The 17208-nt window shown below is 41.1% G+C and overlaps 2 protein-coding genes and 1 non-coding gene across 10 annotated transcripts in view; 1 reads left to right on the top strand and 2 right to left on the bottom strand.

Annotated features, from left to right (window-relative positions):
• Positions 1-3894, top strand: part of LOC132351105 (interferon-induced protein with tetratricopeptide repeats 5) — a 165229-nt gene extending 161335 nt beyond the window's left edge. Inside the window, exon 5 of the transcript XR_009498087.1 lies at positions 3389-3894. The gene's annotated coding sequence lies outside the window, so the exon portion shown is untranslated. The remainder of the gene's footprint in view (positions 1-3388) is intronic.
• PANK1 (pantothenate kinase 1) overlaps positions 1-17208 on the bottom strand; it is a 110759-nt gene that overhangs the window by 10244 nt on the left and 83307 nt on the right. For 6 of the 8 annotated variants that reach the window (XM_059900940.1, XM_059900937.1, XM_059900938.1 and 3 more), the window contains 4 exons: positions 15702-16054; positions 6788-7041; positions 1582-1758; positions 958-1081 (listed from right to left, as the gene is read on the bottom strand). In XM_059900940.1, coding sequence (XP_059756923.1) covers positions 958-1081; positions 1582-1758; positions 6788-7041; positions 15702-16037 — 891 coding nt within the window. In that variant the 5' untranslated portion in view covers positions 16038-16054. Of the gene's footprint in view, positions 1-957; positions 1082-1581; positions 1759-6787; positions 7042-12063; positions 12144-15701; positions 16055-17208 lie in introns of those variants that run through there. The other 2 variants (XM_059900943.1, XM_059900944.1) reach the window with 2 other exon arrangements.
• Positions 8884-8991, bottom strand: LOC132351343 (U6 spliceosomal RNA). Its single transcript, XR_009498282.1, has one exon. It is a non-coding gene; the product is annotated as a U6 spliceosomal RNA (small nuclear RNA).

Raw genomic sequence — 17208 nt, 5'->3', positions numbered from 1 at the left:
CAAAGGCAGGGCTGCCATCCACCTATTATAAAGACTGCCTCATACCCTGTTTAACAGTCCACTATTCAACTAGAAGGGGGTTGGAAAGGGTTTCTGCAGTACCTGTAATGTTCTAATTCTTGATCTGTGTGGTGGGTATTAGGGGTGTGTGTGTGTGTGTGTGTGTGTGTGTGTGTGTGTGAAAATTCATCAGGCTGTACACTTGTGATTTGAGCCCTCTTCTGTATGTATGTCATATTTCTCTTAAAATTGATATTAAAAAAAAACTGTATTACTGATGCTACTAGATTCTTTAGTGCTTCTTCTACTATTACGTATTCCATGCCCCCTCTTTCTTGTCTTCCTAATACAACTCAGTTGTATTACACATCTACTTTACACATCTTGTACTTCAGAAAAGGGTTCCATTCTTTCCAAAGGAATTTTGCAGTGTTTTAAAACATGGTACCAAAGCTTGGTCTGTCATCAGGTCCACCCTTTCTTGTGCCTGGGGCTCTGGCTGGCCTCAGCTGTAGCAAGCTCTCTGTGCTTTGATAGCCCTGTACAATGCTGCTTGAACTCCATGCCACAAGGCAACACTGTAAAGAAGCTGAAAGCAAAGAGAATATCGAGTATTGCAAGTGGAATGTTTTACCTGCAATTATTTGCAAGCATGCAGAGAGATGTTCGCCACCCTTCATTAGGTGTGTGTCCGTGAGGTTGGAGAGGTTATGGTACAGATTGTCATTTTTACCATGTTTCCACAGTTAGATGGTTTTGTCATCATCTAGTGCCTACTTAAAACTGAAACGTACTCCCCTCCCTCCCCGCAGCACACGCCCCTCATGTTCTACCAGGTGTGACTACGAGGAAGGGCAGGTTTCCTAAGGATCTGTGGTTTTGTGAGGGTCAACAGTTATTGCACTGCCAAACGATGTTTATGAATGGCACATGGCTTTCCCTAGGTTAAGGCCTTACCTCATTCAGTGCACACATCCGAGCAATGGAGCCAATGTTGTTGGTGATGGTGACCAGGGTGGCTCGGGCGAGGTCTTCCTTGCTGATGGAATCTCGCTTTTCCTTACTCATCATGTTGCCAAAGCTATGTTGGAAATATTAGCGAGAGTGTTCAAAATCATCCTTAGGCCCCATGCTTCCACCAAAGTCCTGTGGAAAGCTTTATGAATAACTCTGATTGAGCTCAAATGACCTGATTTGGCTACCATGGTTTACAAGCAGACAGGATTACGGTATGAATGGTTGGCTGCCCTTTTCTTAATAGGGACAAAGTAGCATGGCTATTAACGGGGAAAAAAAAATTTTAAATGCCTCTAGATATTTGGACAAGAATGGAACGGGGGAAACTGTTGCAGTTTTCCAGAACCTTCTTTCAAAGCTGCCTTATTTTAAGCACAAGCATCAAGAGCTAAACATCTCAGTGCTTCATCAAGGGCAGGAGATCAAGTCTGAGCTCCAATACCATAGATCCTTGCACCAGGCTGGTGGGTTGACATTTAAAAAAAACAACAACTAAATGAACAGCCAGGGTGGAGAGGTTGCCTTGTGTTTAATCACTACTGCTCCTAGCTACTTAGTCTCTACCTTGATGCTACCGCAGATCCTTGAAGGCCAAATCGTTCATAGTCTCCTCCGTAAATGTCCTTCACCAGCTTATCAACATTGGTGCTGTCGCCTTTAGCTGCCATTTCCAGAGCTTCTTCAAAGGTCTCACAACCAGTCAGCAAGCAACATAGGCCTAGGAATGTTCCACCTCCAAGACTGAAGGAACAATAAGGTTTATTTTTTAAGTTTTACTTTAAGAGATGCCCATCCAAGTCCCCAACTACATCAATATCACTAATATGGGTTAATAAGAACAGGAGAAAAACAAAGGGGCACTTGAATCAAAGTGCTGGGTGAAAAAGAGCTTTAGGGTAGATTGGATTAAAAAAAGAGGGCAGAGACTAAAAGAAACATCAAGGACAACTCGCCCTGAAGTTTAAGAACAAAACCAGAGAAAGACTCTCACTGATTTCCGTTGTGAGACCTTGAACTAGCCACTGACCTAAGTGCTTCATGCAATCTTCCCACCTATAAAATGGGGCCAAATCATGATCTATCTGCCTTATTTGGGTGGTCTGAAAGCAGCAAATAACCAGAGAAATGACCTCTATTAAAAAGAAAAAATACAAACATATGTAGCTAAACACAAATACTTAGAAAAAGAAACTGTGTGTACCTGAAGCATAGTTCGTATCTATAGAGACAAACTCTGTGGTGACAAAACTGAACTGGGACGCTGCCCGGAACAGCTGGCCCCCAAGCTGTATCTTTCATCTGACCTTGCTTCTCTAGCGGAAATAATTTCATTTAAGCTCCTCAAAAATTTCAAAAAGGAAACCACCGATGGATCTCATATTGGATTTTTTTCTAGTAAACTCTAGAAAAGGTTATTAGTACTTTACTTACCACCCAATAGTCAAAAAATAGTAACAAATATCTTAAAATGGTTTCAGTGCTCTAACCATGTTTTAAAAGCTTTCAGTTGTTTGGAGGGAAATTCTTCTAAAATAGTCTTTTAAGACAAAATTAGAAACCAATTATGATAGTTGAGAGTGAACTCAATTGTGTATTAATATCAAAGTTACCTGAGGGGAAGAAAAGCAGATTCAGAGTAAAGCTGTCACCAGTGAGCTCCTGGCAGGAAAGAGCACTGATACGGCCATGAATGGGCCTTACTCTTTACCTACTAGACAGAAGAGCAAATGCATATCAGTTTGCTCTGAAGCCTCAAGAGCTGCTAGCCCTGGGAATTCCACATGTGTTTGGCTACTGGCTTTTAAGAGAAAATTCAAGTTGAGATCGAGGTTATTTTCAAAACTTAAATTTGAAAAAAGAAAATTTAGGGTAAATTATACTGACTGTCAATAACTGTTTACCAAGAAGGCACCAGATTATAGACACACAGTTCTTTAAATCACATCTAAGGAGTAACTGTGATGTTTCTTAAATAGTGATTCTTACAAAAATACATACTTGATTGAAATGATGGGTTCTCGTGGAAAATTAGGTAGCTAGGCACAAGTCACAATATGCAAACTGTAGGTGCAGTACCACGAGGACAAAAAGAGCTCCGTGGGCATTATTGCTTTGACACCTCAGTCACAGTAGAAATTTTGGATTCCCTCTAAGAAAGTTTGTCTTCATTTACATTTAACACGGCACCTCATGCGATGTCATTAGTTTCAGTCTACCCTAGAAAGCTAGCGTGGTTTAATGGGAACACTTTTTGGTTTGCGTGTCATCTGAATTTGCCTTGTTTTCTCTCTTTATATTCTTTTAAAAGGCTTGGCTCACATTTCTAGTTTCTACCTTTCATCCACACTAATAACCTTTCTTTGAATATCAGGTATTTGTATTCAGCAAGGTGTTCAACAACCAACTCCAAACATAGGCACCTGAAGACACTGGCTGACTTAGAAAGAAGGCAACTCATCATCTGTTGTGTTGGTATCAGTGAAAAAGGACACGGGCTTTGTATGACTGGAAAGTGACAGGTGACTCCAGACAAAGAATCGGAGCTGAATGGAGAAAGCGAGTATGAACTGGCACAGCGGGAGCACTGCAGATAGGAGGAAAGAATGCACGGTTGCAGAAGAGCACTTTATTAACATCTTCAACCTGCTAACCACTCTCTAGTCTAGTGATTCTCTCGCTCGTAATCAGATACATGTTTGTTTCAGCAGACACACAGCAAGATCCTCAGCAAATCAGAGACCAAAACATCACTTTTTTTTTTTTAAAACCCAACAAACTTGTAGTGAGGAATTTTAAGAAGAAGTAGAAGAATCCAATTACTGAATGTTCATGCCCTGAAAATTGATTCCAAGAGAATGAAATAAGCTGCACTGTTCATTTCACTGAAGTTTTAAAATTCTTTTCATTCCTCTTTTAATAAATTACACATTCTAACAATGTTAGCTGTTAAGTTCTGTTTTTTCAGTTGACTTCTATAATAAAATTGGAGTTGGTCAACAGAAATGTTGCTACTAATCTAGGATGTGGTAAAGTTACACACAACACTGAAACAAACCATTTAAAATCATATGCTTAAAAGAAAACTGATATCCTGTAACGATGTGGCTTCCTAAAAATAAAAATGCTTAATGGGAAAATAGGGTGTACGAGAATAACAAAAAACCTAGAGTTACAGCTATCACAGTAGGAGTAACAAAATTAAAACTGAAGCCATTTGTTTAAATTAGTGATTCCCAAAGTGTATTCCACACACTGATGTTCACTGCTGACCAAAATACAGGCACACCTCGTTTTCCTGTGCTGCCCTTTATTACACTTTGCAGATATTGCATTTTTTAGAAATTGAAGGTTTGCAGCAATCCTGCATCCGCAAGTCTATCGGTGCCATTTTTCCAACAACATTTGCTCACTTTGTGTCTCTGTGTCACATTTTGGGTAATTCTCCCAATATTTCAAATTTTAAAATTATTATTATATTTGTTATGGTGATCTGTGATCTTTGGTGCTGCTATCGCATAAGGTTTATGACCCACTGAAGGCTTAGATGATGGTTAGCACTTTTTAGCAATAACATATTTTTAAATAAAGGCATATACATTTTAAAAACATTCTATTGCACACTTAATAGACTACAGTACAGTGTAAACACAACATTTATATGCACTGGGAAACCAAAAAATTTGTGATTTGCTTTATTGCGATACTCGCTTATTGCGGTGGTCTGGAATGGAACCTGCAATATCTCCGAGGTATGCCTGTAGTTTAGATCAGTGGTTTTCTAACTTGGATCAAAAAAAACCTTTGGCAGAACAACTCTGGTAGGACAAGGAAGATCTGGGGCCCAGAGACTTGATATTTCATTCCCCTCCCCGACCTGTGGCAGCCCCAGAAAGGGCTCTCTAGTAACCTTCAGTCTCCTGTAGCACCTTTCCAAAACTACTGGTTAAAGAGAGCTTGTAAGGAAGCTTGGGCATCCACATAGGATTTGTTGATGATTGCAAATCAGTGATCATTAACTGGCATTTACCAATAACTGGAATGGATAGGCATTATTGCACATGTGACAGATGCCAAACGTCACAATTTGGCTCATTATTCAAAGACAACCCAAATCCTTGGAACCCCCAAGTTTGAGAGAGTGTACCTGTGATATAATTCATGAATTTGTTAAGTGTAGTGAACAAAATTATAAATATCTCTAATTCTGGAAAATGTTCAGCTTGTTGTTACCTTGAGACTAGCTCTACCAATTCAATGGCTCCTTTTGGGAAGCAGTTTGTAGTTTCTTAAAAATTGTACCTTTCTCAGGAGATCACTCTCTTAAGGTAAAACCAGCTCAGCCGAATTCTTCATTTGTCTCTGATAGTTCTGACAGCCCTAATGAGGCCATGGGGCCAGTTGTGATTCTCATGTGAGCAAGTAAGGTTAGTGCTGTATTCTCAGTGAGAAAATGTATTGACTAGTGGCAATTAACGTACACACCAAAGCCTATATTCTGGACACAAGCAGGATCAGTCAGAATGTGTGGTTCAGGGTTTCTTAACACCACTAACTGTTAACATTTGGGGCTCGATACTCTTTTGCTGTGGGGGACTGACCAATGCACGGTAGGACATTTAGCAGCACCCCTAACCTCTGGTCACTAGATGCCATTATCACTGCACCTCCAGTTGTGACAATCAAAAAATGTCTCCAGACATTGCCAAACGTCCCCTGGGGGCCTCAACCTTCCCTTCCCCAGTGGTGAACCACTGAGGTATGCAGAACCCATCACAAGTCATGTCAATACAGGAGAAAAGCAGTGCTCTCCTCCTAACGGGTGAGTAGAACCGCAGAATTTCAGTACTGGAAAAGCCTGTAGAAACTAAGAAACAACTCACTCACTCCATGGCACAAACAAGGAAACTGAGGCCCAGAGAAGTTACATGATATCTTCATCTATCAAAAACAAGGGTTTCAATACCATGTTTCAAAGCACACGCCACACAACACTAGTTCCTTAAGTTGTTCCTCCAAAACTGGGTTCTGTGGTCCAATAAGTTGAAGAAACGCTTCATACCAAATCTTCTTATAAGTAAGGAAAACCTGTTTAATTTTGTTTATACTACAATTTCTCAAAGACTTCTGACCCTGGATCTTTTTCCTGTGTTGAATCCCCATTAACAGGAAGCTGAGCCCACGTGCCCTTGGGGAGTGTGTACATTAAGAAACATGGTACTCTGCTCTGCTCTAGTCGCAGGGCTGTTTTCCCATCCACCGCACTCCCAAATTCCCTGTGAGGTGTGCTGACTATTCCAGTTTGCAGCTGGAGCATTCACCTGAGGGTAAAAAACATTCTTTGTAAACCCAATCTGGCTCACTGATTGGAACGACTATTTCAAGCAATTCTTCCTGTGCTAGGCACCAAGGTACTTCCAAAAAGAAGCCCTCTTTGACCATCCCAAGCATCCTTCCACCTGGATTCTACTGTATTGTGGTCCCTGCCATTCACCTGGCACTTAACATGTCTGCCTTTGGGAAAATTTCTGGTATGTGCAACACTTTTTCTTCCCACAAGCTGACCAGTTTCCAACCAAGGCTGTGTTTTATTAACCTTTCTATAAATCACCCTGTGTAACATATCCAATAGATCCTTTTTGGTTGGCTGAGGAGGGTAAGATCTTTCTTTTAAAAATGTATTAAATATAAATAACCTTTTCAGAAAGTGGTCTTCCAGGAAGAGGCCTGGGTTTAAGCACAAAAAGGTTCTTCTAGTGGAAACCACGTTTACCTGGTCCCTGTAACTCTTTTATAGTTGTCCTTGGAGTACACTGCTAGGATGCTGACACCTGAGCCCATGTTCACCAGCAACATAGGGTACGGGTTATCCAGACAGTACGGACTTTTTTGACACAATTCGGGATTTGTGGGATTTTCGAAATAGTAACATTCCGGCTTGCCGTTGAAGCCAACAGAGTCAACGTAAAGCAGGCCCTGAATCAGACAGTCCAGTTCGTCCAGTTTGTGGAGCTGCAGGTCAGCAATCTGAAAGAGAAGGAGCCCTTGTGAGAGAGACCACTGCCACCTCAGGGGAAGCCCCCGGAAGCTTTCAGCTGAACTGAACATGTGTCACAAACAGGAAAAGCATGGAAACATCCTTCAAGCACCACGCTGTGCAATCTTGTTGAGAACCAGTCATTCCGCTGGAAAGGCAGCCTTTACCGGACGTCATGTCTACCCACGGTGCCTGCCGAGAGACAGGACCCTACGTGACAGCTGGCAAGGCAGCCACTAGCACGTGGAGTGGGCAGAAGGGTTGCCCCTGAAAGATACGTCCATGTCCTAATTTTCAGAACCTGTGAATGCTACCTTATTTGGAAAAAGGCTCTTTGCAGGTGTGATTCAGTGAAGAATCTTGAGATGCAGAGGGCATCCTGGGTTATCTGGGTGGGCCCTAAGTCCACTGACAGTTTCCTTACGAGACACAGGAAAGATCTGACAGACACAGAGGAGAAGGCCGTGTAAAGACGGGAGGCAGAGCCTGGAGAGCTGCACCACAGGCCAAGGAAGGCCGACGGCCACCAGACGCTGGGAGAGGCAAAGAATGGATTCTGCTGCCCAGGAGTCTCTGAAGGAAGTGTGGTCCTGCCAACACCTTGATTTCGGCCCTCTGGCCTCCAGAACTATGACTGAGTAAATTTCCGTTGTTTTAAGCTGCTAGGTTTGCGGTAATTTGTTAGAGCAGTCACAGGAAGCTAACCCAGCATACCTCAGGGTGAGGCGACTGAGAATGTTCTGAAAGCAGAAAGGCTCCTACACTTCTTGGCAGGATACGGGGTCCTGAGGGAGGCATGTGAGCCTGGGAGCTGGGGACAATCTCCTCTGAGCCCACACAGCCCAACTCTCCTTTTCCCAAGCCTGGGCTTTGGAGTTCGACAGACCTGGCTTTGAATGCTATAACTCCAACACTTACCTAATTGAGGGATGTGGGGCAAGTTACTTAACTTCTCAAGCCTCAGTTTCCTCCTCTGTAAAATGGGAATAATACCCACAGTGCAGTATTGTGAAGGTTACATGATAATAATATATGTAAAATGCTAACACAGGGCTTGGTAGGTGCAAAGGACTCAAAAAATATTGACTCTTTTATTAACAGCTGAGGTGGTCCCAGAGTGTCCTTTCACGCTCCTATGAAACAAAAACTCCTATTCTCCTAGGTACGGGGGAAAAAAGTAAAGGGGAATAAGCTGGCTGAGGGCTAGCCTTAGCGGAGCATGGGTACTTTGCATCCTCAAAAGTTTATTCACGATCCTCAAGAGTGATATTACTGCTGGCCCCCCCCAAAAAAAAAAAAAAAATCTAACATTCACCAACATGAAACTGAACCAATGATGGAAGATCATTTTTAATTTCTAATTTAAATTTTAAAAAATCCCTTTAAGAAAATAATAACTGGTATTTATTATTTACTATATGCCAAGCACCTGTACCAGATCATTTAATTCTCACAAAAACCCCATGAGGAGATATTGTTATCCTAACTCTATGGTTAAGGCTCATAGAGCTTAAATAATTTTCCCTAAGTGATACAACTAGCAAATGCCTCCTAATAACTCGCTGTTCTTCTCTCGTCTTCATTCATAATGAGTCCTGCTTCTGGGATCTGGAAACGACCTACACAACTACTATACTTAGATATTTTGCCCCCAAAGCATCATCTTCATTATAAAAGTTAATAGCTAGAAGAAAACTGCTGACTTTTGGTTACTCTCCTGAATGTCCCATTCAACAAAATCCACTGAAGCTATAGCTGCAGAGCAGAATTAGTTAGAATAGGTTACCAGCAAGGTGGTAGACGTAGACGTCTTCTTTTTTTTTAACATCTTTAAAAATATGGAATGCTTCACAAATTTGCGTGTCATCCTTGCGCAGGGGCCATGCTAATCTTCTCTGCATCGTTCCAATTTTTAGTATATGTGCTGCCGAAACAAGCACTAGACATTTTCTTGATACACAGAAACAATCATTCTAAATGACACTTGGTGATAAAGTACATCCATCTCATAAGTGATTTTGAACATTTCATTTTTCACCAAGTGAAACTTTTGGGTGAGATGCATGTCATGATTCTCGTGTTCAGGGGGTAATACTATAGGTATAAGGCTATCTGGAGACCTAAACACTATAGTGACACAGCCGTGTAAACGCTATTTTCTCATCCTCTGGGATTCCCTGGCCCTATCAACGTCTTCCAACGCACTCACAGCGTGGGTCACATTCTGGCTTGTTTTTGGTTCAGTGGTTGCCCCTGAGCACCACGCTGAAAGGCCTGTCCATAATAATGGCTTAATAAACATTTCTTAAATGGAACAGGGAAAACTGTCCCCTCCTGGATCACCACAAACTGAAAGGTAGCGATTTCATCACCCAGTCTTGGGGCCATAGGTTCACCTGCTTAAAAATTAATCGGAGGTCCATCAACAATATTGACAGCAGTACCCAGAACCAACATCACAAACACGAACAGTGACACTGTCTGTTCAGGGGACACCCTGAAACTATGTTCAGGAAAAAGAAAAACCTGTCAGGGCAAGTAAACAAAGCACGTAGCTTTGCTCTGAAGGGAAAGATCTCACCTTTCCCCTCAAAATCACTTTCAAATAAAGTGCTAGCAGCAAACAAACATCTCTTCTATAACATTTTACTGAGGGATGGATATTTCTGAAGCCTGAGGTCATGCATCCCCAAACTGGGAAACAGAAATATTAGTCACTTTCATTGAGACCTACGGAGACCTCCCTCAAAGGTCTTTTCCATCCAGGAAAAGGGACAGGCTCGCAAGTGTAAGCAATGAGTCAAATCATTACTTGGACATTATGTTCAGATCCCAGCTATGGAGAAACACTCTTTCTTTGGGTTTAGTTTTCTTTATACCAGGGTAACAAAAGCAAATGCTGCAGGAGCCAGTAAAGCAGTGAAGCCCCTTGACTAAATGTTAAAGTAACAGAATGATGGGGATTGTGGCACACAAGACAATCCACACATATTTAAAATTCACTGCAGCCCGTTGTTGCCATGTGGTAATGGGGGCTTAATGTTGCCAAATGATTCTATTTCTCAAGAGCTGGAAATCCAGATTTCATGTGAAAACTTCCAATTTTTAAATGCTGGCAGCTAGTTTTAAATTTTTAAAAAAATATCAGATCCAGCAAACATGCAGATGAAGCTTCAGCTACTGTGAACATAACCTTGTCACCAAGATGTGCTGGTAAATGTTTAACAACCAGCTCTCAGGGAGCAAATGCCCTGGTTTATAGCATTTACCAATTTCCATGGTATAATCACTCCCACCATAGCCAACTTCAAGCTACCAACACGATGTCACTAAACACAGCGTTGGGAAGACACAATGCGCTCTCATGCACACAATGGGCTCTCGTGAGACAGTAGGAGCTGACTGACTTCAGCACCCCACTGCTTGTGACTCTCCTTAGCACTTTTGGAAAGTACGAGTTCTGCCAATTCTTTAGGAATCATTAAGTTTAAACTATTCCCCAAACTTAACACCAACAAACCAAACTTGCCCTAAGACTCAAACTCTGTAAATAATGGAAGTAGGGGAAGAAATAAAGTAAAAAAAATAATTCTTTTTTTCAAACTACTACTATGATACACTAACTTTGCTTTGCCTAGTCCCAAAGTCACCCAAGCAAGCATGGGTGCAGTGGGGTTCTCAAATTTTAGGTGCCATCAGAATCACCTGGAGGGTTTGTTAAATCACAGATCGCTGGGTCCCACTCCCAGAGTTTCTGATTGCATGTCTAACAATATCCCAGGCGGTGCTGCTGGTCCTAGGACCCTACAGACTTTGGAGCTGAAGAGCTGGGGTTAATGCATGACCCCACTCCAGTACAGTGACAACAGGCCTTCAATAAAATTACATTCTCTCCCCAACAGCAGCTGCCCTGGCTAACCTGCAGGGGTGTTTTCAAGAATCCAGCAAGATGGCTGTGTGAACATGCTTTGGAAACATGAGTTATACGTGAATTTTATATAAGAAGTAAAATAACTCAGGTCTTCTTATCTCAAGTTGAAATACATTTGGAAACATCATTTCCAAACCGAAAACTTTAATTTCTCAAAGGAATTCAGTGATTCCCTGTATGATGAAATTAGAAAACATATGGATTCTAAACACATGTTCAGGATACAACTGTAAGAGGTTCTCCTTATGTGCTTCAGTCTGTCAAAAATAAATACTATTATATATAAGATGGCTAAACAACAAGGTCCTACTGTATAGCACAGGGAACTATATTCAATACCCTGTGATAAACCATAATGGAAAAGAATATGAAAAAGAAGGTATATATATATATGTATAACTGAATCACTCTGCTATATAGCAGAAATTAATGCAACATTGTAAATCAACTAGACTTCAATAAGATAAACTTAAAAAGGAACTAAATAAATAGCTGAGTAAATAAATCTGGTAAAAACCATCCCAGGAGGTTTCATACCTACTCTCTAGGGACCTACCCCAAACCAGTTCCATCACTCTCCTGTGCTTGAGAAATGAGCCACCAAATCGTTTTGCACAAGAAGAATAAAATACACATCTGTATGATACTCCACACTTCCCAAGGTGCTTTTGCTGACCCTGGCTCCATAAATCATAATGGAAGTGGCAGAAAAGGTTATCTTACTAAACCAAGAACAATTTGCATATAAAATGGTTGACTCTGAATTATAAATTACACTCGGGGCTCTTTTCTCCTCACACAGGACAGCTAACTGAGACCTGAGAGAGAGATGAATTTCAAATATGTTCTGTGAGTGAGAAAAATAACAAAACCTCAAAGATGGCCTCTTCCTCCTGGCACCCAATGATAAAAGGGGTACATGAATGGCCAAAAGGGTCGAGCCAGAATGAAGTGGAGGGTGACGGTATCTACAAAGCTTATGCTCCTGCAATATCACAAATCAGTCCCTGGATTAATGATAGGAACCCAGCTAATAATGAATGGTCTACTTAGATTTAGAATTTCACACATCCACAATTACCTTATTATCCCCTCCTGATGATTTTTCCACCATTATTAACTTTTTTCGGTTGTGTCCTTGGAGATTTCTGGCTTAATGAAGGCCAATTCTTAAGTCCTCACACCTTGAAAAAAATGTAGTGAAGCAATAAGAGAATCTTTTACTGTTCCCTAAATCTCATGTAAACCAAGTAAGATTGTTGTTATATCCTGCTTGTTTAGAAGGTAGGTATTTGTTTTCTTCTAAAAAATGAAAAGAGTCACTTCTAACTTCTAATAAATGTTAGTCTTGGACTGAACAAAACTTACAAGGAAAAGTATCTCTTGTAATGAAGAGCTAAGTGGACAAAAAGGATGACTTTTTTCTAAAAATTTTCTATCATTAGAATACTTTGCATTCTAAAGAGGACTCCTGTTGAAGTTGGGAAGTGTACTTGTGGATGAAAATATTAGATTTGGTACATAAAATATTCTGGTAGGTTCTTTAAAACAACACTCGCAGAACATAGACAGTGGGGAGAAACACAAAGTTAAATGAAATCTACAGGATTAAGTGCCCTGGTATACAACCACATGGGAGTCTCCCCTTTGAGAATCACTTTCTCAAATGGTAGGATTCTTCATTGGCCTACCAATCTCTTGGAGCATATGTTGTTTAAGTTTTTCTTCTGTGTTCCATTTTGTTGAATCATTAATTTTGAAGGCAAACTTTTGCCAGCCAGAAATTTGTTTGTGACAGTGATCCTAAAATGTTGAAGGAAGGAAGGAAGAGAGGGAGGGAGGGAGGGAGGGAGGAAGGAAGGAAGGAAGGAAGAGAGGGAGGGAGGGAAGGAGGAAGAAAGGAAGGAAGGAAAAGGGGAAAGGAAGAAGGAGGAAGGAAAAAAAGAAAGAAAAAGGAAGAAAGAAATGCAGCTTTGTTCAACTGAAAGTATTCTACACAGGGGTCTAGTTTAACGCTTGTCTCGTGGCTTTGTAACTCTTTCTAGTACATTCTAAATTGATGAAGACTAGTTAACATTATCTAAGGATTTAAGTACATTTACTATATATGAAAAGGACAGAGTCATCAGACATAACAATTGCTAACTATTCAGGGTCGGCTGACCATCATTTAGATAGCCCTAGTTACTCAGGTTTTTAAAATACATGTCTGCAAACTTGTATTATGCTCTTGAGAGTGATTATATATAACGACAATGACAGGACTTTACAGGTATGTATATGCACTGCTTTATTATTTGTCAGACTGTTTACTACATAGTATAGTAGTATATATTGATCCTTTACAACTTAGTGTGTACCTTCAATTTCCCATTCTGGAAAGGGAAGAGCTTGGATACATTATACCTAAGGGCCTTAGCACTTACTAACCCTAACTCTTCCCCATACCAGCCTGGTTTGCTCTATTTCTTCTTCGGGTTCCTACTCCAATGTTACCTCATCACACAAAGACCCGCCCAGCACTTCCTATCCCCCTTACCTATTTCTTTTCCCCACTTACTGCCATTTGATATACTCTATAATCACTTATTTGATTATTGACCGTCTCCCTGCACTAGAATATAAGCTCCAGGAAGGCAGGGGCTTTGTTTTGTTCATAACAGTACTTGTTGCATTGATAGAGTATGATAAATACTTGTTGAATGAGAATGAATGCTTAGGAAAGAGAATGATAAAAACTATTCATCCTCACAAACTTTGGAAGGATCAGGGCATATCACTTACTGACAGACGGGCTACAGGAAGAGATCTGTCTTCAATTGTCTTCACTTTGGCCAAGATTGAGCATGGAAACAGAAGGCAGGCCATATAATACTTCCTTTTACAGATGGCCAGGCTGTTAGGCAAATACTCCAAACTTGCTCCCTGCTCCAGTCTGTTCATTAGGCTCCAGAAGCCTCCTGAAGGAGCAGAGGCTTCTTTATCTTGGCTGTAATAAGATATGACCTTTCTCAGTTCAGAAACTTGAGAAACACACTTGCTCGTGGCCAACATAGATTGAGTCACTTTCTGGAATCCAGGGCATTACCCAAGAGGAGGGACGGAGACTTTGATGGAGCTTGCTTAAATGTCCCAGGTCACCTTGGTACACTTCAGGCTCCCTAGTGGAGATGGACACAGAGGACATCCTGGAGGGACCTGGGGAGCTCACAGCACTAGGGGTGGGTCAGCATTTCCTGAATCAGAATTGAGCTGACACCCAGCTCTTACCTAGGGGACGGTATTTAGCGCCTCTTCATCTCTCTTTAGTTTTAGTTTCCTTATCCGCCTGAACACCTTACTGCCACTTTCTGAAAATGATGAAACCGAGGCCCACAGGAGGGACATGTCTTGCCCAGTCACCCAGCTAGTTAAATGCAGAAACAGCACTAGAATTCAGGATCAGTGCTTTTTCATTTATGAACTTGAACTTAATCTCAACTTTCTCAGTTTCAAAACTCTTCAATCATTGGGTCCCCTTAGTGGGAAAAAGATCCCATGGATCATTTAAGTAAGGGGCAGTGTCAGATTCTGCTGGCAAGGGAAAGGGGACACAAGAGGAAAAGCCAAAACCTGAATATAATCAATCTGACTTAATGTAATGCTCTAGGGCTCTATTGCCAGCTCTTGTAGAAACTACTTATCAATGAGATAAATGATGTTACTTTTGATGATGCAAATAAAATTTGCAATTATAGCTTTATTAAGTACAATGAATAATGCACTGATTTATTAATTTATTCATTAATGATAAACTTTCTGGCAAGACTAATCCCCAAATCTTCCAACCCTTCCTTCTCCTATGTTCAATCACTACTGTTAATTTAATTTTCTTTATTTTCTCTATCTATTGTCTCTCTTTCTTCTCATTTGATTCCCTGTGAGATGAAGCTAGACAGTATAGAGATTATCTTGACTGTAGAAATGGGGAAATTGGAACACATAGGTGTTAGGGATTGCTTAGTAAAGAGAAAGTTAGGATTCCATGTCACTCATCCATATCTTCCACTTAGCCAACTGTGTCAAATCTAAATGAGCAACACTGCCAGTCAGGATATAGTACTATTCTTATTATGTAGAGCCATACTCCCTAGATCATATTCATCAATACAGGAATTCACCTCTAAATAATGTCAAAGATTTCATTTTTGCTTGTGAGCAAAACTTCTGAAGGACATTCATAAAACAAAAAAGATACAGAGCAAATGGGTAGAAAGAAGTAATCATTTTTAGTAAGATGTGTAGAAAGCCTTTCCTGCAGGCCTCAGTCTATGTATCTATGAAACGGGCACAATGATTATGTTTTTCATGAAACATAAGAGTCTGTGGAAAACTAAAATACTTCAGAAGGGGATTTACATCACCTTGTCTTTAGCATATTGTGCAGAAGTAATTGTAACAAAATGATGAGGACAGCCAATATTTATTGAGCACTAAGTGCCAGGTACATATTATCTCATTCAATCCTTCAAGTAAAAACCCTACGAGGCAGAAACTATTTTTATTCTCCTATAGATGAGGAAACTGAGGCACAGAGGGGTGAAGTAAGCTTGTCCAAAGTCCCAAGCCTAGTGGTCAGGTTCTTCCATAAGAGATGCCATGATCATGGGTATGGGAGAGGTTTTCTTTCTTTCTCTAAGAGGTGGTTTTGTTGTTTGCACGGGGGTAAAGCGGACCTACCGTTCTGAAGTCCTCTTCGAACTTAAAAGCCCCGCCTCCCGTGGCACAGAGAGTGGTGTGCAGGCTGGAGAAGTTCTTCTCGCTGCCCATCTGGATGAACCTGTGCATCGCGCAGCTGGGAAAGCGGATGAAATGCAGGTTCCCCTTCCGCCCACACATGGTCAAGTTTTTCAGTTCCAGGTGCACGTCTCGGATCCCGGTTTTCCCATAAGCTGTGTTTGAAGTCAAATACTTCCTGATGCTCTTCAGGTTCTCCACTTCCTCCTGCTCCTCTTCAGCTGTAATATCCTTCGGTTCAAAGTAGACCAATTTAACCAGCGTCCCACCGATATCCATGCCGAACCACGGGAACGCTAGCGGACAGAAAGACAGAGTGCCCTTGAATTCTGGACAAAGAAACGGGCTGTCTTTGAATAGTCAATAATGAAATGCAGTGATGTTGCATCTCTAGCTGCATTTACCATGCAGTTTACCTGAATTCAACTATAGGTGCCTAAAAGAAGAGACAGGCGAGGAGAAATTCACACTTTAAATGGTGTCCATGATTCTGCCTACACTTCATTCAGAATCGGCCTCGGAATCGAACATGAGATGAGAATAAGATTCCCTAAGCCAGTCTCAATTCCCACGTGGTTCTCAGGGCTCCAGAATCTCACCAAACAGAGTTAACTCCAATACTTAAAGATACATATTTTGCATACACTCTGGCTCCCAAATGCTATTTTATCAGAATCTCAGCCAAAGAAACAGTGATCTGTTCTGATGCCAGAGGAAACGCTGGCTATGCTAAGTGTACCAAGAGATGGTATGTTGACCTCTACGCCTCACGGTGTCTTCCTAGCTCATTCTTCGAAGATCATTTTTACAGCATTCAATTTTTGCCTTCATGAGCTGACTTTATATGACATGACTCCACTGCTTTAATCTACAGGATAAATAGGAAGGAGAAAGGAGAGAGAGTGGGCTGTGAGAGCTGAGGGGCACACATGATGATCCCTATGGCGACAGAATTCTCAAAAGAACAGCTCGAGCTACAACTCATTTCTTTCTTTATTAAGGAGAGATACTCTCTCCATCTCAAATGGCCCGCCCAGAAGTCCTCACCTCAGCCATGTGTCCTCTGCCACAGATTCTGATTTAATTCTGAGGGAGGATCTAGGCATGAGCATTTTTTTTTTTTACGTTCCCCAGAGGTTTCAACTTGCAGGCTTGCAAACTGCTAAGCCACAAGAACCATGACCACTGAGAGTCAAGCCCACAAATAAGCATAGCTCCTGACCAGGTCTGCAACACAAAAGCATGTTTTGTGTTATATTTTTATATATAAATATATATTTATATTTAATCTGCTGGAGAGGCTTATCTATGACAAAATGAATTTCCATCGTAATTATTTTTTATTATTATTAAGAGAATGGGCTGAGCTCCCTGAACAGGCTGACTTTATTTAGAGGCAACCTGGAAAGTTAACGCTGGGCTGTCATATGATCTGTAATGAACACAGGGC

This window comes from Balaenoptera ricei, chromosome 16 (genome assembly GCF_028023285.1).
Source record: "Balaenoptera ricei isolate mBalRic1 chromosome 16, mBalRic1.hap2, whole genome shotgun sequence".
Taxonomy (NCBI): Eukaryota; Metazoa; Chordata; class Mammalia; order Artiodactyla; family Balaenopteridae; genus Balaenoptera; species Balaenoptera ricei.
This window is presented reverse-complemented; position numbering and strand designations above follow the sequence as displayed.